We start from the raw sequence: 24617 nt of genomic DNA, 5'->3' as shown, positions 1-24617 counted from the left end.
TACACTGTGTGTGATTTTTGGCAACCCACCTGACATGCCAGCTGGCAGAGGTGGTCAAGGTGCATGTCAGCTCATGCATGCAGCACACTAACCGTTTTAGGACCAGATAAGACACCAAAGGCCCTTGTCCTGTATCGTCTGTGTAAGATATTTTGGCTGTGTGTGTGTGTGTGTGTTCTGTGGCCTTGTTTTGAATGTGGCATGGTTCAGCAGGCTGCCCGCTCCATCTGGTGTCCTTATTATCCAGCCTTCACACTCATTAATGTCATGTTGAATTTAATGTTTGTGCATTAACATAGCTTAACTCACAAACATACACCGTATTTTTTTTGGCTGACTGATCCTCCCTTTGCTCCTACCCAAGTTATTTCTGCACAGTCCCTCATGCTGCCGCTTTCTACTCAAGGCCATGGTGGTGCAGGGTTTGTGTCTCCTCTCCACTCTGCCCCTCCAGCTGTCAGTGGAGAGAGCTGATACTTCCTCTCCCAGGAGCTATCACTTGCCCAGAGCTAGCTGAAGGTGTGTGCAAAGTGGTAAGGATGTGTGTGCACAGAGTTGGTGTAAAATGACCTATGATCACTACTACATCGACTGGGATATGGGGAAGAGGAGTGCAGCATGCATGGGGGAAAAAAAAAACAGGTCAGAGCCCATATAGAATAGGGACCACTCAAATACAGTTTCCCATGATTCAGGGTGGTGTCCTTATGTGGGTGCTGATAGTATCTGAGTGCTGGAAAACTCAATTTGTTGTCAAGCATAAAAACCAAAAGATGTAGGTGCTGGATATAGAAATTTGCGGAGCAATTGGGAAAGGAATTATTTTCTTGTTGAAAGTAGTGATGAAGCCGCACCCTGGCCTTGCTTATTCAGTTTTATTTGTGCCAAGTGGGTGTAATACTAGCTGTTGCATCACACATCACAAAGAGGAACATGATCCATACGCTGATGACTCCCACAATGACTTCCTATGGCAAAGTTCCAAAGCAGAAAAACAATGCTTTTCACAGAGGCACACTGGTTCAAACATTGAGCCTCTCAGCCATGGATGAGATTAATCCTGAATTTGCAGAGTTTAAGGGGGAAATTTTCAAAAGCACCTGTGGCCTCATCTACACTAGGAGGGTTTTCTTTGTATAGCTATATTGGCAAAATCCTCCATGTGTGGGCTTGGTTATTTCCGGATAGTTGCTGTGTCCCCAAACCAACATAAGCTATATTGCCATAAACAATTATGCTAGTATAACTTCGTCTACACTAGGGCTTATAGCAGCACACCAGTGTAGCTCTGCAGGTATAACTTAGGAGTAGACCAGGCATTTTCAAAAGTAAATTAGCTGCATAGCAGCCAAAATCTCACTGAAAGTCATGACAAGTCATTAAATGGCTTTCAGTGAGGCTTAGGCCCCTAAGTGATGAGTGATTTTGAAAATGTTACCCATCAGTTGCAACCTTCCCGTGTTTTTGTCCTCTACAGTCCATAAATATAAGGTTGGATCCTGCTCTGAAGCATCCAGTACAGGCCACTAATTAGATACAGGATACCTGTCTAGTGTTAGCCTGTGTTAGATGGTGTAAGCATGAATTCCTATTTCCATACTTACAGTTGCAATAGCAGCTGGAAGGAAACTGGCACACAGACTGTTTGAAGGCAAGCAGGATTCCAAACTCGACTACAGCAACATTCCTACTGTGGTCTTCAGCCACCCCCCAATCGGAACGGTGGGACTCACGGAAGGTAGGGTCCAAGTGAAAACACTGCTTTGGTGTCTCCTTATTAATGTTCTGTGTTTCAGTAATGATAGCCATGACAAATGACTGAATCATGTTGTCTTATAATTCAGTTTAGGGGGGGGAGGACAGTAACAGGATATGGTGCCTTTCACCTGTAAGTACCATGTTCATACTGAGGCTAGGTGTGTAGTGAACAGAAGTCACTTCCTCTTTGAAAGGCTGCGTGGCCCCTCTGGAACAAGTACCTGGGGCCTCAACTCAGCTAGTGGACATGTGAATCACTTAATCCCCTATTGCAGTCTGGCACTGAGACTTAAAGCAGTTTCAGCAAAAAGGCCAAGAAAAGAATGGATGAGAGACTATATTCAGCCCTGCAGGTAGGTCCTGAAAGTCTGGGATGGAGGCATGTGGTGATGCAGGAGTTTTAGTCTGGATTTATGTCTCACTATGGGCCTAACCCAACTCCCACTGAATCCTCCCATTGCCTTCACTGGACCAATTTGGTGCTGCTTTTTGCTAACCAGGACAGTATGCTAGATCTATACATATTTAATTAAACAATATAACTGAATTTTTTACTTGTAATTTGTGTCAAAACTGTATGTGTGGAAAGTCAATTAAAATGTACAAAACCAATATTTTAATTTTGTTATACAAAACTACCTTAAATGTGCTGGATACATAAGAGGAAAAAAGTTTATTCAAACAAATTTTGCATTTAAAACTTTTAACTGATTTATTAAGCAAAAAGTATTCTGTAGTTGATTGATTGAACTGATTGATCACCATGTCTTTCATCATTTTTGAACTAATAGATCTCATCCCCTCACACTTAGTTGATATTCATAGATTGGAAGGGGAAACAAGCTTTCCTTCTTTTCAACTTTCAGTTGGTTTCTTAACTTTGAATGAACTAGTCATCAACTGAACTAGTTAAGTAAACTGATAGAAGAAAATATTCTCTATGAACCTGCAGAAGGAGTTACTGCTATCAAAAGATGGTTTAGCACTTCAACAAACTTTGGTTCCAGGTGCTTAGCTAGTGATTTCCATCAGTACGGTGGCTTGACTTTCTTTAAAACATGGCAGCAAACATGTACTGCTTAATATTATAATCTATGAAAATAATTTAAAATAAATATAAAAATAAGTTAGGCCTTAATACATGGTTATAATTTCAAATTTAATTTTCAATACGTTTATTTTAAAAAAAAATAAGCCTGTATTCAATTTTTAAAAAATCTGATTTAAATCCAGCTTTTTTTTGCTTTTTTAATCATTTAAATCTTTGATTTTTATCCACCCTGTTGATCAGTTAATGTTTGTAAAGTGCTTTGAACATGCTAAGCCCAGTGTAAGAGATGGATATTTATTATTACGTCCCTCAGGAAGGAATTGTTATTGAACAGTTGGGGTTCATTTGTCCTTACCTAATATCTGTCAGGCTGACTTATAACTTATATTTCCAAACAAAAAACACATTGAGAGTGCCTATCAGTAATGTAAGAGAAACTACAGTGTACTTATCCCCAAACCAGGAAATTCATTGATAAGCCTGTTTTGAATTTCTTTTTACGTTTAACCTTAGGTATTAAAATATAGTTAGGGCACCCAAACAACCTTAAGTCTGCCCGGTAATAACAATAACCCATCGGGGTTATTACAAATCTAATATTATTTCAGAATCAGTTTAATTTCATCTAGGTCCACAAACGCTAAAGTGCCTTAATCATAGCTGAATGGCTTTTGCATGATGTCACTACAGGGCAGAGTTAAGGTTTCTGCTGAAAGAAAAACTTCTAAGGTATGGGGGACAAGACTATTAATCTTCAGATGTAGCCTGTGCACAAGATTTCAGTGAGTTTTAATCACATGGGATGCTGGATGAGTCTGACAGAGCAGGGTTATGGTTGTTTGGGTGTCCTTAACTACATTTCTTACCTTAACATGTTTGGGTTTGTTTGTTTGTAACTTTAACTGTGACTTCCTGGGTTCAGACTGCTTGGTTTTGCGATAGTTATGGTCACATTTTGGATTGCAGTCCAGACCAGTAAGGAGTTGTCACCCCCTGCACTGAACCATGGGTGATGCCTTAAATGCTCTGTTTGTGTCCAGGCCACAACAGAAGTCAGCAGACACACATGGGGTACCCTGAGTGTCTCTGTGCAGTGCAGCCTGCGTTCAGTGCTTCTGACCCCAGCAGCTTGCCACAACACAACAGCCTCACCTTGGTTTCCACCAGCTGTAGTTATACCTGGCAAGGTGACCTCAGTACACTTCCAGTCCCAAATTTCCCCAGAACCATCTGCCTTGAAGTGTTCAGCCTTCTCCTGAACCACTCCGATAAATAATAAGGTTTCTTTGCTCCTTTAAAGAGAGAGTACCCAGCAGCTTGCCACATTAACCAGAGTTAACAATTACTTCAGACACAGCACTGGGTTGGTTTAGATTAAAATAAGTTCATTAACAGGACGTAAGTTATGTGATGCCAAGTAAAAGAAATAAAGGTAGAGAGAGTTGCAAGCAAATGAAAATGAAAATATGCATCTAAAAGTCTAAAACTTATCTAGCAAGGCACAGTCTCTGTTTAAGATGGTTTCACTCACCCATTACGCTTGGTCCAGCATGGCTGACTGTCTCTCAGTCAGGAGGACCTTCCACAGAAGTACAAGATGCTGGTTTCCCATGTGGTGTTAGATGAAAGATCCAATTGGAGTCTCTCTCTCTTCCTTGTATTCCCAAAGAATTGTCTTTGTTTTCAAAGTTAGGAAGGCCTCCTGGGGACTAGTCTCCTGTGTTTCACTGGCGTACAAGGAGCTATGATAATTCTCTGTCACTTGAGTTCAGGCTCAAGACAACCCCTGCTGGTTTGCTTGATAGCTTTGTTTACAGCTAATATGTAAACTGAGGTAAACCACATTCCTTTGTCTAGGGCAAATCTGTGTATCACCTTTGCCTAAGCAAGGCTGTCTTCTTAAACCTGCTCTAGTAACATTATACAGAGGAATTCATAGCTTCACATATAAAGTTAACACATGCATTTTACAATGATATTAATGACCAGTGTGCTATTTTCAGATACCTTACAAGGTATATGTTGTACAGCAACATTTTGCAATAGAGTGTAGGGTGTGAATACAGGGGTGCTTAGGGTGAATTACAATATCTCTGGTAAAGTAGTTTACCCTAAATTACCCAGATGTACTCTCAACCATAACTCGATCTCATTGTAGATTTTTGTCTGGGAATTTCCTTGTTTGGAGTCTTAACTGAAAAATTTCATATAAGAACAGTTCACAAGAATGTTACTCTGGGATATTTCTAATGGTATGAAAGGATGAAGTATCAATCTTTAAATCACTTTTAAATTTTTTTAACTTAAATGGCTAGGTTCACCGGTACCCTTTATCCTACTCAAGAACAGCACAAATCTGCCAGATTTACAGGCTAGATAAACTGGATTTACAGCTCCTTTGTTTTGCCAGAGTTGTGCAAAGGAGATGGATTGTAGGTTGCAGTTCCCCCAGACTCCCTAGATTTCCCTTTCACACACACAACCTTTCACCACTCTCACATTCCTCTGCGTCTGGCCCGCCTACTCCTGCCTCTGGCACCTCCCTGTTTCTCCCTCAATCGTGGTTTATCTGAGTAGATCTGATGCAGTGGGTAGTTTTTGAATATATTTAGGATTAAAGGTCTGTTTTTGCTGTTTTTCATAATTGAAAGCTTAACTGTCATGAAGAACTAACCCTTTTCAAGATGGCCATCATCTTCCATTGTTCTCAGTAGGACTGATGCCACAGCTGCCTTCAGGAGAGGGGGTGGGCCTGGAATCTAGGCTATGAGCAGGCAGACACACTCAGTCCCACTGAGAACAGAGAGAGACTTCCTTCTCAAAATGGCCACCAACTGAAGCCATCTGGTGCTCAGTCCCATTTATAGCAAAGGGTTATGACCACCATTTTGAAGGTGGTAGCGTTGCCGACCCTCCTGATTTTGTCGAGAGTCTCCCAGAATCGGGTTCGATCTCCTGGAGGCTACTGAAGCCAAACTGGGAGATTTTAGATGCAGGGGGGCTAAGGCTGGCTCCGTGCCACTCCCAGAAGCAGCCAGCGCGTCCCTGCTGCCCCAGTGCCGACTCCACAGCTACCATTGGCTGCTGTGCTATGGTAGTGTAGACTAGCCATTAGTCCCTGCAGCCCATGTAACAGTTTTGTTTTGTGGAGTCAAATGTCTCTCGTGTATTTCAGAGGAAGCCATTTCTACATATGGAAGAGAGAATGTGAAGGTCTACACCACCTCTTTTACCCCCATGTATCATGCTGTAACTCAAAGGAAAACTAAGTGTGTCATGAAACTGGTTTGTGCTGGCAAAGAAGAGAAGGTGAGCAAAACAAAATAAGAACTCATAGCTAAAATGTTCAGAATAATGCAGCAGCTTGTATTCTGCTGTTATCCAAGTTTATTTAGCTAAAGGTAAAACAACTGACTTTGCATATTTAATTCCAGCTCTTCCATTAGTGTTTTTGTTCATAGACATAAATTGCCTTTCTAAAAAGAATACTTTACATTAAATATTACATACAAACATGTTAAAAACATTATTCAAATTGCAAAGTCAAACTGAAAAGTGGAAAATTTTCTGTAATATTTCTAAAAAGAACAGGAGTACTTGTGGCACCTTTAGAGACTAACAAATTTATTTGAGCATAAGCTTTCGTGGACTACAGCCTACTTCATCGGATGTATGCAGTGGATAATACAGTAGGATGCTTTTATATACACAGAGAATATGAAACAATGGGTGTTACCATACACACTATAACGAGAGGGATCATTTAAGGTGAGCTATTACTGGCAGGCGAGGAGGGGGAAAAAAATTTTTTTGTAGTGATGATCAAGATCGGCCATTTCCAGCAGTTGACAAGAACGTGTGAGGAACAGCAGGGGGGAAAAAACATGGGGAAATAGTTTTACTTTGTGTAATGACACATCCGCTCCCAGTCTTTATTCAAGCCTAATTTAATGGTGTCCAGTTAGCACATTAATTCCAATTCAGCAGTCTCTCGTTGGAGTCTGTTTCTGAAGTTTTTTTGTTGTAATATTGCGACTTCTAGGTCTGTAATCAAGTGACCAGAGAGATTGAAGTGTTCTCCAACTGGTTTTTGAATGTTATAATTCTTGACGTCTGATTTGTGTCCATTTATTCTTTTACGTAGAGACTGTCCGGTTTGGCCAATGTACGTGGCAGAGGGGCATTGCTGGCACATGATGGCATATATCACATTGGTGGATGTGCAGGTGAATGAGCCTCTGATAGTGTGGCTGATGTGATTAGGTCCTATGATGGTGTCCCCTGAATAGATATGTGGACACAGTTGGCAACGGGCTTTGTTGCAAGGATAGGTTCCTGGGTTAGTGTTTTTATTGTGTGGCGTGTGGTTGCTGGTGAGTATTTGCTTCAGGTTGGGGGGCTGTCTGTAAGCAAGGACTGGCCTGTCTCCCAAGATCTGAGAGTGAGGGATCTCAGGATAGGTTGTAGATCTTTGATGATGCACTGGAGAGGTTTTAGTTGAGTTTCTTGAGCAGATGGTGTAGTTTCTTTTGGTAATCCTCAGTGGGATCAGAGGATAATGGCCTGTAGAATGTGGAGTTAGAGAGCTGCCTTCATATTCAAACTTACTGATGATGATGACAGCACCTCTTTTGTCAGCCTTTTTGATTATGATGTCAGAGTTGTTCCTGAGGCGGCTGATGGCATTGTGTTCAGCATGGCTGAGGTTATGGGGCAAGTGATGCTGCCCCAAACAATGGCACAGTCTTAATCCTTCATCGTATCTACTTATAGAATTTAAGGCTGGAGGGGTCCATTATGCCCATCTTGTCTGACCTCATGTATAACACAGGCCACAGAATTTCATCCAGTTATACCTGTATTGGGCCTAATATGTGTTTGACTAAAGCATCTTTGAGACAGGTATCCAATCTTGATTCTCCATTTCAAGAGACGGAGAACCCTCTACTTCCCTGGTGGTTTAACCTTTGCCATATCCATACTGACCTGTTCCCAGTGGTTTTGCCAGCAGTAGGGGCACAGAGTTAAGGTTGTGTTGTGGGGGTGACAGGGACCTTAACTTTTTGTATTTCCTGGTTTTCAGAGGTTTACATTTAGCCACTTTCAACATTCTGAAGCAAGCTGCTTTCCACAGGCTGGAAACAGCACTGGGCAACCTTAACTCTTCACTAACACAGTTTTTGAACGTCTAATCATCTGTAGATTTGTTATTTGAAAGGCTGTTGACTGGGTCAGCAGTAGCTTTCCTCTATGCCAATGAGTGATCAGGGTGATGAAGATTCTCTGACTGGTGCACTGATGACTGTCATTACATGCTCATCTTTAGTAAATTAAATTTCTTATTGTTTGAAGGTGGTGGGACTACACATGCAGGGACTAGGATGCGACGAAATGCTGCAAGGTTTCGCTGTAGCAGTCAAAATGGGAGCAACAAAGGCCAGCTTCGATGAGACGGTTGCCATTCACCCGACTTCATCAGAAGAGCTGGTCACGCTCCGTTGAAAGGTTGTGAATTTCTGGTGCTTGCAAACAGACCTGTAATATGGCAGCCAAAAAACTAATGGAATCGTGACTTTTCTTCTTGGTGCAAACTCTTCCTTTTCTATGACACTCCAGATAATAATCAGATTCTTCTGTTTTTGTAATCTATGAATATAGGTAGAAAAAATCATAGAGATGTCCAAAAAACCAGTGGCGGCATCTATTCATCTCATCCAAACAGCTTGGTTTCTTCAAGCTTCATCAGTTTAGAGTGAAAAATAAATAAAATGGATTAAAATATTTGGTTCTTGCTTTATTCTCTCCGGCCTCATTAGCTTAGCTAAGCCCCTGTTCTGACTGGCTAAGCTAGCTGGTGCAAAAGAGGTGTCTCTAGTTTTTATTACTTAAACCATTGGGTTTTTTCATGTGGATATGTAGAATCATCTTCCTCCTCTCTTATCTAGCGTGGCTCTGTTCCCACAGAAAAGCTACTCCTGTGTTATGATCTGCAGGAGGAATTTCAGGATATGTCTATACTGCAATTAAAAACCGGTGGCTGGCCTCTGCCACTGACTCCAGCTTTCAAGGCATGGGCTAAAGGGCTGTTTAACTGGTGTCGATGCTCAGGCTGGAGCCTGGGCGCTAGGATTCTGCAAGGTGGGAGGGTCCCAGAGCTTGAGCTGCAGCACAAGCCTGAATATCAATACCATAATCCCTTAGCCTGAGCCCCAGTTAGCTGGCATGGGCCAGTGGGAGGTTTTAATTTCAGTGAATACATACCCTCAATGAGCAAAATCTAGCCTTGTGGCCAAGGCCTTTGACTGGGACTCAAGAACTCTAGGTTCAATTCTCTGGCTCTGTCACAGTCTCCATGTAACCCTGGGCAAGTCACTTTCTCTCTCTCTCTGTTCCTCAGCTTCCTAGCTGTAAAGTGGGGATAATAGTATCTTTCTCCTTGTGGACATCTGATCTTGGTTCAGTCCTCTCTATATTCTTCTAATGTAGAATTATGGAGGCTCCATAATTAGGGTTGGGTTCTAAATTAAGGCATAAATTCCTATGGTTTTTTTTAAGTAGGTGGCCAGTTGGTAAGAAGTTTATTATTTTAAGCTTGCCAGTGGTGGAAATGGTAATATTGAATCTGTGCGGAAAGCCTTGTGGGGAAATTCCACAAAGAACATTTTATCTGAGCCAGTAACTGAACTTGTAAGTTGAAATCCCTACAAGGACTGTCTAGTTGCAGTTTGTGATTCCTGAGATCGAAGGGGAGTACTGGCTATTGCCTCTTGTATGAAGTATTACTTCCATGCGATTGAGACATGAGGTTTATGGGATGCGATTTGGAGTCCTGTCTTCCAACCCCTCGGGGGGGATGACCATGGGGATGAGTCTGACGGAATGCACCCCTGTATTCACAGCCTATGCACCATTGTACAAAATATGCCTTGTGAGGTATCATTTGAAAATTAATAACTCACTGGTCAGTAATATCACAGAGAAATTTGTGTAGCAACATTATATGTAAAGTTTAAACATAAGCTGAAGTCATGACTGAAGTGTGTTTACCAGATAAGTCTGGGAGCGGGTAAACTTGTTTCTCAAAGACAATGGACAAGCTGACAGCTCTGGCCAGGTGTCATCAAAGCTGATGGGCCATCACCTATCAAGTTGCTATTCTTTGGCAAGGAAGGGGAGTGGGGCAGGAGCAAACATATCTGCATTTTAGCAAACAGCCACCAGCAGTTCTTTCACCACCAGACTCCTTGACTCCAGACTCACAGTGGAAATGAACTTTATCTAGGGGTAACCCCAGGGCTGTCCCTACCCATACACAAAGTACGCGGCTGCCCTGCGCAGTTGCGTGCTGCTCCAGCCCCTTTCCCGCTCCATCCCTGCCCCCACTCCCCTGAGGACTGAAGCAGGGCCGGGCCTGCACTCACCGGTGACAGGAAGCACTCACCGGCCTGCACTCACCAGCGACCTGGCCCTAACTGTGCTGCCGGTGGTTCCCACCTACCCCTCAAGCCAGCCCCGTCCCCCCTGCGGGGGGGCTGCGTAGGGCCCCAGAATAGCTAGGGACGGCCTTGAGTAACCCTCTGGAAAATGGATTTCAAAAGAGGACTGAACTAAAAAAAGTGAGGTGTGGGACACCAAGTTCTCTCATCCTATTCGTCTCTTGCTCCTTCATGTGAGAAGACAAAAGAAACCAGCCCATTTGACTTTGGGAGAGATCCTGACCTGAAATCTGGTCACCTTTGTTGCTGGGACCATGTGGTAAGAATTTTATCTTGAACCAAGTCTATCTTGTTAAGTTTTAGTCCTAGGAAGTGTTTTATATTTCTCTTGTAACCATTTCTGATTTTAATGCCATACATTTGTACTCACTTCAAATCAATCTCTTTGTAGTAGGGCTGTCAAGCGATTAAAAAAATTAATCGTGCTGTTAATAGAATACCATTTATTTAAATATTTGTTGATGTTTTCTACATTTTCAAATATATTGATTTCAATTACAACACAGAATACAAAGTTTACAGTGCTCACTTCATATTTTTATTACAAATATTTGCACTGTAAAAAAACAAAATAGTTTTCAATTCATCTAATACAATGCAATCTCTTTATCATGGAAGTTGAACTTACAAATGTAGAATTATGTACAAAAAAAATCCTGCATTCAAAAATAAAACAATGTAAAACTTTAGAGCCTACAAGTCCACTCAGTCCTACTTCTTGTTAGCCAATTGCTCAGACAAACAAGTTTGGTTACAATTTGCAGGAGATAATGCTGCCTGCTTCTTGTTTACAATGTCACCTGAAAGTGAGAACAGGCCGCGGGTGTCGCAAGATATTTAGATGCCAGATGCACTAAAGATTCATCTGTCCCTTAATGCTTCAACCACCATTCCAGAGGACATGCGTCCATGCTGATGATGGGTTCTGCTCAATAACGATCCAAAGCAGAGTGGACCGACACAATTTTCATCGTCTGAATCAGATGCCACCAGCAGAAAGTAGATTTTCTTTTTTGGTGGTTCAGGTTCTATAGTTTTTGCATCTCAGTGTTGCTCTTTTAAGACTTCTGAAAGCATGCTCCACACCTCATCCCTCTCAGATTTGGGACGGCACTTCAGATTCTTAAATCTTGGGTCAAACGCTCTAGCTATTTATAGAAATCTCACATTGGTACCTTCTTTGTGTTTTGTCAAGTCTGTTGTGAAAATGTTCTTAAAAAGCAACGAGTGCTGGGTCATCATCCGAGACTGCTATAACATAAAATGTATGGCAGAATGTGGATAAAACAGAAGACATACAATTAACGCCCGGTCACAAATTTAATGAACGCATTATTTTTTTAACGACCATCATCAGCATGGAAGCATGTCCTCTGGAATGGTGGCCGAAGCATGAAAGGACATACGAGTCTTTAGCGCATCTAGCACATAAATACCTTGCAATGCTGGTGACAAAAATGCCATGCGAATGCCTATTCTCACTTTCAGGTGACATTGTAAATAAGAAATAGGCAGCAGTATCTCCCATAAATGTAAACAAACTTATTTCTCTTAGCGTTTGGCTGAACAAGAAGTAGGACTGAGTGGACTGTTAGTCTATAAGGTGCCACAGGACTGTGCCGCTTTCACAGATCCAGACTAAAACAGCTACCCCTATGATACTTGAGTGGACTTGGAGGCTTTAAAGTTTTACATTTAGTTTTTGAGTGCACTTGTGTAACAAAAAAAAATCTACATTTGTAAGGTTACCCTTTCATTATAAAGAGAGTGCACTACAATACTTGTATAAGGTGAAATGAAAAATGTTTCTTTTGTTTATCATTTTTACAGTGCAAATATTTGTAATAAAAATAATATAAAGTGAGCGAGTATAGAGTAATATAGAGTGAGTTATTTGTGTTGTAATAGAAATCAATATATTTTAAAATGTAGAAAAACATCCAAAATATTTAATAAATTTCAGTTGGTATTCTATTGTTTACCAGTGCTATTAATCGCGATTAATTTTTTGAGTTAATTGCACGAGTTAACTGATTAATCAACAGACCTACTTTGTAGTTTAAATAAATTTGTTGAATTCTTCTATTAAAATCAGTCCAGTTTTGTCTTTAAACTGAACTGTGTGGATAATTCCATTTATGGTAGCAAACTGTTATATATTAATCCCTTTGCAAGAGTTTGGATTACAAAGGGTATAGCTCCTCAGCCTAGAGTTAGGGATGGGGTTTCCCTGTAGGTTTCCCTGCTCTAGGATTAGGATTGGGGTCAGTAGGGCTCCCCATGCTAGGGTTACAGTCACAAAGAGCGTAGAGCTTCCCAGCCAAGGGTTAGGGTTGCAAAGGGTAGGGTTCCCTGGCTAGAGTTACAGTAACAGGGTAGGGCTTCCCATCCTAAGGCTAGAGTTGGTATCAGTAGGGCTCCCCATCCTAGGGGTAGGGTTGTGGTCAATAGGGATTCCCAGTTTAGGGTTACTGTTACAAAGGATAATATTCACTAGCCCTAGGCTTAGATAGTCAAGTCAGTAGGGCTCCCCATCCTAGGTTTAGGGTTACAAAGAATATGGTTTTCGTGTTGTAGGATTAGGGATTGAGTCAGAAGGTGTTCCTGTGCTAGGGTTAGGATTATAAAGGAGAGGCTCCCTTTCTTTGGTTAGGGTTGGGGGCAGTAGGGTTTGCCAGCCTAGGGTTAGGTTACAGTAGAGCTGACTGGCTTTGCATTAGGATTACAGAGGATATGGCTTCTTGGCCTAGGGTTGGGGTAAGCATAGCTCCCCTATGTATGGTTAGGGGTGGGGTCACTAGGGCTACCTGAGTTAAGGTTACAAATGGAAAGAGTCTGCAGCCTAGGGTTACTGTTAGGGTCAGTAGGATGCCTCATACTAGGGCTAGGGATGGTTTCAGTAGAGTTCCCCCGCCTAGGGGTAGAGTTAGAAAGCGTATGGCTCCCCAGCCTAGGATTAGTGTTGGGTTCAGTAGGGCGCCCCAGACTACGGCTAGGATTACAAAAGGTAGGGCTCTCTGTCATAGGGCTGCGGGTACAAAGGGTAGGGCCCCCTGACCTCAGATTAAGGTTGCATTCAGTAGGGATCCCTGGCCAAAAGTTAGGGTTGGGTCAGTAGAGATCACTGGTCTATGGTTACATTTGCAAAGGGTAGGGCTCTCTGGCATAGAGTTAAGGTTACAAAGTAGAGGGCCTACAGGTCTGGAGTTATGGTTTCGTTCAGTAGGGATCCCCGGTCTAGAGTTATGGTTACGAAGGGTTGGGCTCCGCAGCCTATGGCTAAGGTTGGGATCAGTAGGGTTCCCTGGCCTAGAGTTAGGGTTGCAAAGGGTAGGGCTCCCTAGATACTTTGTATCCCGACTTTATCCCTGTAACCTTCACGCCCATCACTGTTTTTTCATTTGTTGTCCCCCATGATTAGTTGACGCCTAGCTCCAGTGGCTTCTCCCCTTCAGCCGAGGGGCCTTTAGTAATGGGTGGGGCTACACCTGCTCATCCACTGTGCTTCAGTGAGCCATCTCTCAGGCATGCAGCAACAACCCAGATGCACTCACTTACCCTGCCCACAGATCCAGCAGTAACTTGCCCTCAGGCATGCGGTAGCAACCGATCCCAGAGTAAAGCCTGGGTCAGGTGACCCCCAGACCCAGGTATTTCCCCAGCTCCACCAAAACTGCAGATCTGTCTGTGAACAGCACTACCTGGCCAGGAACCCTCCTGCAGCCACGCAGTGTATTGGACTCTTGACACTCCCAGCCTGTCCCTGCATCAGCCTAGCCCGAGCCCTGTTCTAGTCGTGTTCTTGCCCTACCCTGACCGCGCTCCAGCCCTGTTTCTGACCTGCTCCAGCCTTTTCTGCTCTCCATGACCCTCTGACTCTGATCATCTGGCTTTACTCTGTAGCCTGTACCTGGGCTTTAGCTACAGTACAGACTTTGGACCACCTGGCTTCAACCCCTGGCTTGCACTTGGACTTTATCTACAGACTCTGATCTCAGTTCTGACTCTGGCCTGTCCCCGAATCTCGATTGCAGTGCCACCTTGGCCCAGTCTGACCCTATGTCTGGCTTCAACCTCCACTCCAACCACTAGGCCTGACTACTGGGAGGCAGTGCCTGACAAGTAGGGCTCCGCAGTCTAGGGTTAGGATAGCTCCCCAACCTAGGGTAAGGCTTGTAAAGGGTAGGGCTTCCCAGCCCAGGGATAGAGTTAGAAACAGAAGCACCAGAGTGATGACAATTTCTTCTTGACAGGGATCTTTATTCCCTTTCCCCAGAGTTCAAGCTGTGATGGGACAAACGTTTGTGCATGTCCCCTGTTCATGGGTGTGGGGAAAACAATCAAAGTCTTTTGTCCACTGATGTTCCTTTGTCTGGTGTCTACAGGCCTTCTTTTGCTGGACAGGAGATTACACTTCTTGTGGTAAACTAGTATTTCACATTTGGTAATGCTGCTTTCCTGACTTGGGGTTTGTTTTTTTCCCCAATCTCATATCTGACGTTATTGACCTAATCTGGGACCGTATAGATCATTGTTGCAACCAAGGTCCTGTAGTGGCACCAAATCTTGTATAAAGGGGGTCAAATGAGGTGTCTAAGACAAGGTTATGGTTTGCTGGTTATGATTATGCTGTCTATATGTGCGTATGATTTTTGTAGTTGAGGTTATGAATATTGGCTCTATACTGTCTGTATTTCAAACTTGTGCTATGCTTCTGGGGAACACCCCAGACAAGTTGGTGTCAGCTCTGCCTAGCCTGCTTGATGGCCTATTAAGGACCATCAGCTATACAATTGACCCATTGAGAGAAGGCAGACACGCCTTGGGACTCAGCAAGGTATGCAGGGACATGCCTTTGGACAGAACTCTGAGGTTTTTCCAGGCCATGTGATGGGCAGCTTGTCTTTGGGACAAAGAAAGACCGACCACATGGCAAGAGAATATAAAAAGCTGCTGCAACTCCTCCATCTTGTCTTCAATCCTGCTTCTTACCTCTGGAGGAACTTTGCTACACTGAAGCTTTGAACCAAGGAATGATGATCCATCCCAGCTAAAAACTTGATTTGAACCTGCAGTTTATTCTATCACCGCTACAAGCCTGAACCAAGAACTTGGCCATCACTGTATGTCATTGATTCCATTTAACCAATGCTAGCTCTCGTCTATATCTTTCCCTTTTATGAATAAACCTTTAGATTTTAGATTCTAAAGGATTGGCAACAGCATGATTTGTGGGTAAGATCTGATTTGTATATTGACCTGGGTCTGGCGGCTTGGTCCTTTGGGATCAAGAGAATCTTTTTTCTTTTACTGGGGTATTGGTTTTCATAACCATCTGTCCCCATAACGAGTGGCACTGGTGGAGATACTGGGAAACTGGAGTGTCTAAGGGAATTGCTTGTGTGACTTGTGGTGAGCCAGTGGGGTGAGACCAAAGTCTGCTCTGTTTGGCTGGTTTGGTTTGCCTTAGAGGTGGAAAAACCCCAGCCTTGGGCTGGAACTGCCCTGCTTGAAGCAATTTGTCCTGAATTGGCACTCTCAGTTGGGTCCCGCCAGAACCAGCATCGTTACATCATAGCAAACACTTTTTTACAGTTACAGAGCAAACACTTAAACATTGCCTTATAACATGAGATATAGCAATTATAAGTGAGATCATGCATGCAGCAGCTCATGAGCATTTCATAACATCCAAATGCTAAACACATCTCTATAAATGTAGTACCTATTTTAAGTATACTAACAGACAGGTGAGCCAGACTGATTTTCAGCTATGCATTTGTCAGAGCTCAGTGAGGCTTGGGGGCCTTGGCATGAGCTTGGCACCTCGTCTGCCAGCGTCCGAGGGGTCACTAGGCTCCTGGGCCTAGGGTTAGGATTAGGTCAGGAGGGATCCCTGGTCTAGGGTTAGATTTGCAATCCCTGGACTTTGTTACCTCAGAAGGACTGGGGTTGCCTTCTGCTTTATAACCCTAGCCCTAGGCTGGGGTGCCCCACCCTTGGGCTAGGGCTATAAAGTAGAGGGCAACCCCAGTCTAGGGTTTAGTTCAGCAGGGATCCCCAGCATAGGGTTGCAAAGTGTTGGGCTCCCCCAACTTCGGTCTAGAATTGGGATCAGCCGGGCTTCTTGGCCTGCAGTTAGGGTTGGGCTCCCCATCCTGGGTTTAGGGTTATAAAGAATATGGTTTCCTGTCGCGGGATTAGGGGTTACAGTAGAAGGCTTGTTCATACTAGGGTTAGGGTTACAAAAAGAAGGGATCTTCTTCCATAGGTTATTATTTAGGTCAGTAGGGCTCCCCTGCCTAGGGTTGGAAAGGGGGATTCATCCACCGGGGCCAGCCAACCAAACCCACTGGGTGGAATCCGAGGTGTGGAGTGCGCAGACCTCACCCACTTGCTTCTTAAGGGTTTCACTCCCTCTTGCACTTTCTCTTCAAAGTTCTTTTCAGCGTTCCCTTAGGGTACTTGTTAACTATTGGTCTTGTGCACAGGCTTGGCTACACTTAATACGCAGCTGCTGCACCACTGTAGCGCTTCAGTGAAGACACAACCTACCCTCTTCCCTGTTCCCTTGCGGTAACTGAGGGACTCCTGGTTAGTTTCGTTTCCACTACTGACTAATCAGCTTAAATTCAGCGGGTCACCGTGTCTGATCTGAGGTCGCAGATGGATGGGGACACTGGGGTAGTGGACACCAACCCCACAGAAGCACTCTGCCCAGGGGGAGGCCTGATTGACCAAGTTTGGGGCAGAACGGCCCAGCAGAGGAAGGGCACGTAAGGTGCTTGTTCTTGTGACTTAGCCTTCTGGCCTGGTCGCAGTTAGTCCCCGTCCTTCTGAGGTAACAAAGTCCAGTGAAAACGAATGTCTGATCCCTCTGCCCGCGCTGCTGCCCTTCATTTTGGGCCCTGCAGTCCAGTTCCCCTTTTGAAGGGCTTCACGGCACCCTGCCAGTGTCTGGTAGGAGAACCCAGCTCCTCTTCCTATGCTGGTATCCAGTCCAGGAACCCTAGGGCAGGCAGTCATGGGTCACTCCACCAGTGGACTCTTTGCTGCCACTTCCCTGGACTCTTTCCTACTGAGACTTTCCCTTGGCTTTCTCCTCACCCTGTAGTCAACTCCCCCTTCCTAAGGGTCTCCTCACTCCCTGCTATCCATAGCATGACTGCAGGGTTTCTCACTGCCACCCTTCTGCTATATACTTCCTCTGCTTGCAGTGCACGCAGCCACCCCCACTGGGTTTCATCATTAATTAGACATGGCTGACCCTCCAGGTGCCATCGGGGGGAGTTCACCACCGGTGGGGGGTAGGCACCCCATCACAAGGGCATGGGAGTGGCATGGAACTCCTGGGTCAGTGAGTCCAGGCCCCTGCGCTCGCACGCAGCCCTATCATAAATCCCCCTCATAAATTTATCAAGCTCCATCCGAAAGCTAGTGGGGGTGTTTGCCCCACTGCTCCTGTGGGGAGGCTGTGCCAGCCCCTTACTCCTCTGGTGGACAGAAGCCTTTGCTCATTGCCCAGCCTACGTTGATTGATGGCCAGTTTATCCCTATTGGTCCTTGTGCCAGCATCCTCTTTCACGTTCAATAGCTCTTCTCCCTGCCTGGGGTTTACCCCTCCCGGCTGCATTGGTACCAGCTGCCCTGCAGCCTGCGTTTTGCTAGGCTGAACAAGCCAAGCTGTTTTCCTCTCCTTGGACCCTCTGTTCCCCTGCGCAGCCTTGTCAACTTTCTCCATACCTGTTCTGGCGTGAATCCACCTGGCTCAGCCATGGGTGAGCATAATTGGACTCAACCCTCCAGATGAGGGCTGTCCAGTGCCTCATTTAGAAAATAAAAACATTGAAGCTGAGATATTGTTTTACTTCCACCTGCAGGGCTTCCAGGAGATTTGAGCCTGGTTGGAACACAAAGGGTGCTGTCCAGCCCTTGAGAGGTCGTCTGATGCCTAATTGGCCAAGTCCCTCCTCTCAGCAATAAAGGCAAAACCTCCGTGAATCCTGTGGCCTTGGGATATAGTACCTGCTCACGAGGCCAGCAAGCCTCTCCCAGGTAGCTCTAGAGGTGGCCGTGAAAGGTAAGGAACATGTTTCCTTCGCACGTCTGGCAGGTGTGATACAAAGAAAGGGACCGTTCAGCAGAGGCATCTGACTTCCAAGCGGGGACTGACTCCCAGCAGTACTTGAAGCAGAGCATGTGCAGTGGGCGTCTGGCACGAGAGGGGATGGGTAGGTTTGTGCTGAGTGCTTGCCTGGGTTGCAAACCCAAGGAAACCTTTCATGAGACAATGCCTTGGTGCATGTGGGTCAAGAAGCTGAAAGCAGCCTGCCAGCCGCTCTGAAAGGCTCTGGTGCTGCCTTTCATTTGAATCACCGAGGCAGGGGGTAGGAAGCGAGTTCTGGAGGGGGCTGCGGCCTGGGGCAGAGGGAGCGTGAGTGTGGAGGAGAGAGCCCTCAAAGCGTTCAAAGATCAAACGTAGCCTTCACAATTCTCTGGAGAAAGAGGTTCTCGCTTGTGCTCGCTGACCTTGTTAACTTGTTCCCCTGTGCTCCCCACATCACTCCCCGCTTCTGTCTTGTCTGGCTCCAGCCTTGTCTGCCTTGGGGGGTCACCCTGGAGCTGCTCAGCCCTTGTGAGAGCTGGGGCAGAAGGACTAGCTGTGCTGCGGGTGCCCATCTAGCTGAAAAAAGTTGTAACTTGAGAGATTTTATGGGCAGGGTGGGCTCCCCAAATAGTCATGTCCCTCCTATTCTGCCTTAGGCAAATTGGAGTGGGCCAGTCAGTTCCCAAAGGAGTTTCTTTGTGGAGGGGGAGGGAGTTGTAGATTCATTGGGTCATTGCTCTCTCACCAGGTAATGGCATGTTTGCCTAGCTCAAAGTAAGCCACACCTCTGATTTTTGTGATACAGGGAACTCTTGTCCACACAGTATCAGTGAAATTTACTGGGGCAGAAAAGGAATTATCTCCCTATAGATCTTGGCAATTCACCCCTGGAAGATCAAGGACACGGCTTTTCTTTAAGCTCTGTCAGCACGTTCAGATCTCCTGTCATTTCCGTGAATCATAATCAGAAGTTTCAAGCTGCTTATTTACTTTTTTAGTCTGTGCAGGAAGTCTGAGCTAAAATAGGTGGAGAGATGGGATTATAATTGCCATGGTGAGTCTGAGTTCCTGCTACCTGCTCTGGGTGTGGAGAGATTTTTTTTTTTTTTTTTTTTTTTTTTTTGGCGTTGGTGCGGCTGTACCTGGCCTGGGAAGGCGAATCCTGTCTTCGAAGAGTGTTGCCAGGAGCGCTGATGTGCCAGAGCCGCGGCCATGCTGCAGCAGATCCTGGCAGACATGTACATCGATCCTGAACTGCTGGCAGAGCTCAACGAGGAGCAAAAACAGATCCTCTTCCTCAAGATGAGGCAGGAGCAGGTCAGACAGTGGAAGGAGAGAGAAGCTGCCGCAGACAAGAACTCAGAAAAGAAAGTGATCCACAGGAAAGGTAACTGGCTCCCCAGCACTGGGCTTGCTGCCTGGTAAACACAGCTGGGCTGGGTTACGAGCAGCCTGCTGTTGGGTGAAAAGTGGTTACAGCTCAAGTTACAGCTCGGGGGGTGGGTGCCAGGGGTTACTGCAGGAAAAAGTCTGTCAAAGAGGAGGTGGCTAATGAACACGGCCAAGGCTAGGGGTTCAAGCACTGCCCTGTGACCCCGACCAGCCGGGCCCAGGTCCTGGCCTTTGCTCAGTAACCTTGGGCAAATCCCTTAATGTCTCTGCCTGTAACACGGGGCCCATAATGCTTCCCTGGTCTGCTTCGATGGAGTAAAGGCCCCGCACAACAGAGCCTCTTGTGCTATTGTAACCGAAATAATGAACGGGCTGCCATGCTCTTTGGGCACCACTCTCTGGGCTGAAGCAGTAGTGGGCTTCGGGCTGCGGGTAGCCGAATGGACTGCGTTACTTTTGACCCTCTTCGTCAGGAAGCCAGATGGCTGAAGGATTTTTTTTTTAAGCCAGCCAGCCTGGGCTGGGTGCTGGCTGCACTGTCTAGCTCAGTAACAGGGAGCAGCACGTCTCCAACCTCGGCTATGGAGCCTCTTTAACACTGGGTGTCCTCCTCTGGAGAGGAGGACACCCAGTGTTAAAGAAAAGGAGTACTTGTGGCACCTTAGAGACTAACCAATTTATTTGAGCATGAGCTTTCGTGCTCAAATAAATTGGTTAGTCTCTAAGGTGCCACAAGTACTCCTTTTCTTTTTGCGAATACAGACTAACACGGCTGTTACTCTGAAACCAGTGTTAAAGAGGCTCCATAGCCGAGGTTGCCTTGAGATTTGCATTTGCAGCAGCTGTCCTTTAGAAATACCCCTCCCTGCCACTCCCTTCCCGCTCCCCATAGGCCTCAGGGTAACGGGGCAGGGAGCAGCTGAGACTGGTCTTAGCTGCTGAGAAAGCAGCTCTGTTTCCCCTGGCCAAACTCCCCAGTCAGGTGCTCTCCTGTGGTTAGCAGGTAGGGGAAATGTGGGCAGGGTTACAGAGACCCCCAGAGAAGGGGACATGAATGGGATGGGGGAGAATTTGATGAAGAAAATTTGGAAGGGAGGAGTCCACGACCAGAGGGGAATAATAATAAGCATCAACCCCAGCTCTTATCTAGCACTTTCTATCCTTAGATCTCAAAGTGCTTCACAAGGGAGATCAGTGTCGCTATTCCCATGTCACAGGTGGGGAAACTGAGGCACAGGGCGATGAAGTGACTCCCCCAAGGTCATCCAGCAGACCAGTGGCAGAGCTGGAAATACAGTCCAGGTCCCCTGAGTTCCAGTCCAGTGCTCTATCCACTAGGCCACACTGTCTCCTCTGTGGTCTGCTCCTGTGCCCTGCGTCTGGGATCACACCCTACTCCACAAATAGCCCCTTTGACTACAGTCTATCCGCTTGTGGTGTAAGGCCCTACTCAGGTGGGGGAGGGGATCCGAACCTGGCCCAGGCTGCTGCTGCTCAAACCGAGAGTGGCTTTTTGAATATAGTTTGGCAAATCACATCAAATTGCTAGCAGCTTCCTCCCCTGAACAACCTCCCTGCCCCTCCCCCCATCCCATGCCAACCCCTCAGGTAACCAAGGGTTGGGGGCATCACGTTCTGGGGTGCAATCCAGACCAGTGAGAGGTTGTCACCACCTGCTCTGAAACCTTCGGTGCTGCAAATGCTTTGTCGCTATTGCTCCCAACCTGGGCCCCGTACAGAGAGCCAGACAGCATGCAGGTCACACCCTGAGTGTCTGCGTATAACCGCAACCTGCCTGCTACACACCAGCCACAGTCCAGCTTCCAGCAGCCTTGCTTACCACCTGCAGGGTGACCCCAACACATTCCCAGTCTCCAGTTTTCCCCCAAAATGTGCATTGTCCTTTGTCCAGCCCTCCCCAGTCCAGATGTTAGGGTCCATTGCCCCTGAAAGGGGTCAATGTACAACAGTTTGGTACTTTAACTGGAGTCACCCAAACAGTTCAGTTTACACACAATACTGGATTCGTTTTGATTAAGGAATAAAACAAGTTTATTTAATTACAAGGCAATAGATTTTACAGTCAGAAAAGGTTCCTACGGGAAATAAAGGTAAAACAAAAAGAAAAGGAGGACTTGTGGCACTTTAGAGACTAACAAATTTATTTGAGCATAAGCTTTTGTGAGCTACAGCTCACTTCATCAGATGTAGCTCACGAAAGCTTATGCTCAAATAAATTGGTCAGTCTCTAAGGTGCCACAAGTCCTCCTGTTCTTTTTGCGAATACAGACTAACTCGGCTGCTACTCTGAAAGATAAAACAGTTTCTAGTAACTAAACCAGCTAGACTTGGTTCAAGGTGAAACCCTTCTCACATTTCCCAGCCACAGGGCTGACTAAATTCCTAGATCAGAACCCCTCCAAAAGTCCAAAGGCTGGTACCTTTGTCCTCTTAGGTGAAAGAGGGAGTGAGAGAGAGAGAATACCTGGGGTGGGGGGGGGGGTGTTCCTCTCTTTTATAGTCCAGTCACCCTTTGAAATGCATTTTCCTGAGGGTCACCTCTAGATAAAATTCCTTCCCGCTGTGAGGGTGGAGACATGGGTCTTGTGGTGGAGGCGGTTCCGTGTTGTTTGTTCAAATGCAAATCGACCTGTTCCTGCCCCCCCTTCATTGCCACTTGACAGCTGATTGCCAGTTAACTTTGACAACACCTGGCTAGAGGCATCAGCTTGTCCTTTGTCTTTGAGAAACTAGCTTACCCCCTCCCCAGACAGGTCTGGTAAACATACATCAGTCCCGATTTCAGCATACGTTCCTAACTCTCCACGTAGTGTTGCTACACACATTTCACCCTGTTGTTGATCAGGGAGCTATTTGTACAAAATATGCCTTGAGAGGTGTCATTGGAAAACTAAGACTAGTACCAGAGTGTGTAGGGTGTGAATCCAGGGGTGCATTCGGTCACAGGGGGCATGCGTGCCACGGGAGCTTTTGTGGCCAGTGCTCTGAGTGTTTGTCTTGCAGTGCATGGGAAGTCGGTGAAGTGGAAGCTCGGTGCCGACAGTGAAGTCTGGGTCTGGGTCATGGGCGAGCATACGTCGGATAAGCCTTATGATGTGATCTGCGAAGAAATCCAGGCACAGAGGGCTCAGCGGCAACAGGAAGCAGGGGAAGCCAGGTAAGGCAGCACTCAGCCCCGGCCCCAGGAGCCGGTTGGACAGGTTTGCAGTTACTGCTGTGGTGTCTCCTCCGGTGGGTAAGGCGGAAGGTGCTTTTTAATAAATGATGATCAGTGCAAGATAAAAAGGAGAGCTGGAATGGAGCAAAGTTCTGTGTGTTTATCCCCTGCAGTCTGTGGGGATTTCTACATTCTCTCTCCACCCACACTACATCCAGAGGGAGGCATTGGGTCTTGGCTACATGTGCCTTTTAGGCACTTGGGCCTAGATCCTCACAGGTAATTCGGCCCTAATTCCCACTGATTTCAAGGGGAGTGAGGTACCAATATATCTAGGAAGATCTGGGCTTGGGCCCTAAAACTGGGCACTGGAGTTGCAGGGCACATGCCTGGGAACAAGCACATGGCCTACAGGGAGCCAGATGTGTGATTTCTTGCCTCTGGGGCAGAGGGAGCAGCGGTGAGGGGGCAGGGAGTGCTGTGTGGGCGAAGCACTGTTTGGGAAGGGTGTATCCCTCCCATCCATGCTGGTGGAAGCTGGGAAAGCCCTAGGTGGGTGGCACAGTGGTCTGGGTGCATTTGCTCTTGTTTGAAAATAAAGCCAACCCTGGGGAACACGCCTTGGACTGAAGTGTCACGGGGAGCTGTATTCCTGGCTGGTGAGTTTACTGGCTGGCTCACAGGCCCCAATGAGCTGCTTCTTGAGAATCCCTTTGGCAGGCTGCTGGCTCCTCTACCAGCTGCCCATGGCTGTACCTTCCTCCATGTGGGCATGTGGCTGGGCTACCTCCAGGAGAAGCCCTTTGAAGGTGCCGGCCTTGGCCGTCCGCTCCCAGGCAGGGCAGCTGGGTGTCTCCCTGAGGAGATGGGGCCTGAGCCATCTGGGAAGGCTTCTGAGGCTGCCAAGTGATCTTGGTTCGGGGCTGACCCCCGGGGTGGGGAGGGGGGATGGGGAGGCTTGGTTGCTAATGTTGTATGTAAATCATGGGAGTGAATTTGGCTACTAACAAATGATTTGCAGATGACTCTGACCATCAGTTTAAATAAAGGGGGGATTGAGCGCTGGGGAAAGGAGCTGGTTGGTTGGTTTTACCTGCTCTGACGTGGCAGTCGGGGGAGGAGGTTCCATGGGCACCTGGTTTGTCCCAGGCCATTTGCAGATGGCGGAGGATGCAGACTAGCGATAACGTGGGGTCTCCAGATGCCCCCTGCCTCCGGCATGCAGGAGCCCCTCTTAGCCCTGCTGCCACATGCACATCGACCCGGGACTGTAACCCCAACCCTGTGCTGCTGCTCCTGAAAATACGGCCTTTAAACGGTATCTATTTACAGCGCTATGGGATGGTCCCGTGAAAGCTGGGGTGGGCAGCATCCCAGTCATCACCACAGCTGATATTTGGGAGTGAGTTCTTATGCCAACAGGTATCTGCCTGCATGTGGGTGCACAATTAACTGCAGTGAGTGATTACTTTAACCGTCTGTGCTCCTGGTGCTGAGATATAGGGCTCATCTCCGTGAGCTGCTGCTGGGCCCTGGAATTGCTTCATTGCCATGTAATTTCCATTCAGTAGTTTGGAAGGCGGAAGGCTGAAGGCGATTGATTCTATTCCAAAATTCCTGCTTGCTGTCTTCACA

The 24617-nt window shown here is 46.3% G+C and overlaps 2 protein-coding genes across 7 annotated transcripts in view; both read left to right on the top strand.

The window, feature by feature from the left end:
- GSR (glutathione-disulfide reductase) overlaps nt 1-8590 on the top strand; it is a 33273-nt gene extending 24683 nt beyond the window's left edge. For 3 of the 5 annotated variants that reach the window (XM_077814850.1, XM_077814846.1, XM_077814848.1), the window contains 4 exons: nt 1607-1738; nt 5985-6118; nt 6954-7035; nt 8162-8590. In XM_077814850.1, the coding sequence (XP_077670976.1) occupies nt 1607-1738; nt 5985-6118; nt 6954-7035; nt 8162-8259 (446 nt within the window). In that variant the 3' untranslated portion in view covers nt 8260-8590. The remainder of the gene's footprint in view (nt 1-1606; nt 1739-5984; nt 6119-6953; nt 7036-8161) is intronic. The other 2 variants (XM_077814851.1, XM_077814847.1) reach the window with 1 other exon arrangement.
- Nucleotides 8591-10512: 1922 nt separating this feature from the next.
- Nucleotides 10513-24617, top strand: part of SH2D4A (SH2 domain containing 4A) — a 28246-nt gene continuing 14141 nt past the window's right edge. Inside the window, exons 1-4 of one of the 2 annotated variants that reach the window (XM_077814853.1) lie at nt 10513-10564; nt 18186-18385; nt 19411-19799; nt 22829-22982. In XM_077814853.1, coding sequence (XP_077670979.1) covers nt 19625-19799; nt 22829-22982 — 329 coding nt within the window. In that variant the 5' untranslated portion in view covers nt 10513-10564; nt 18186-18385; nt 19411-19624. Of the gene's footprint in view, nt 10565-18185; nt 19800-22828; nt 22983-24617 lie in introns of both variants that reach the window. The other variant, XM_077814852.1, reaches the window with a different exon arrangement.

This window comes from Eretmochelys imbricata, chromosome 4 (assembly GCF_965152235.1).
Source record: "Eretmochelys imbricata isolate rEreImb1 chromosome 4, rEreImb1.hap1, whole genome shotgun sequence".
In the NCBI taxonomy this organism is placed as follows: Eukaryota; Metazoa; Chordata; order Testudines; family Cheloniidae; genus Eretmochelys; species Eretmochelys imbricata.
Note: the sequence above shows the minus strand (reverse complement) of the source record. Positions and strands in the feature narration are given on the sequence as shown.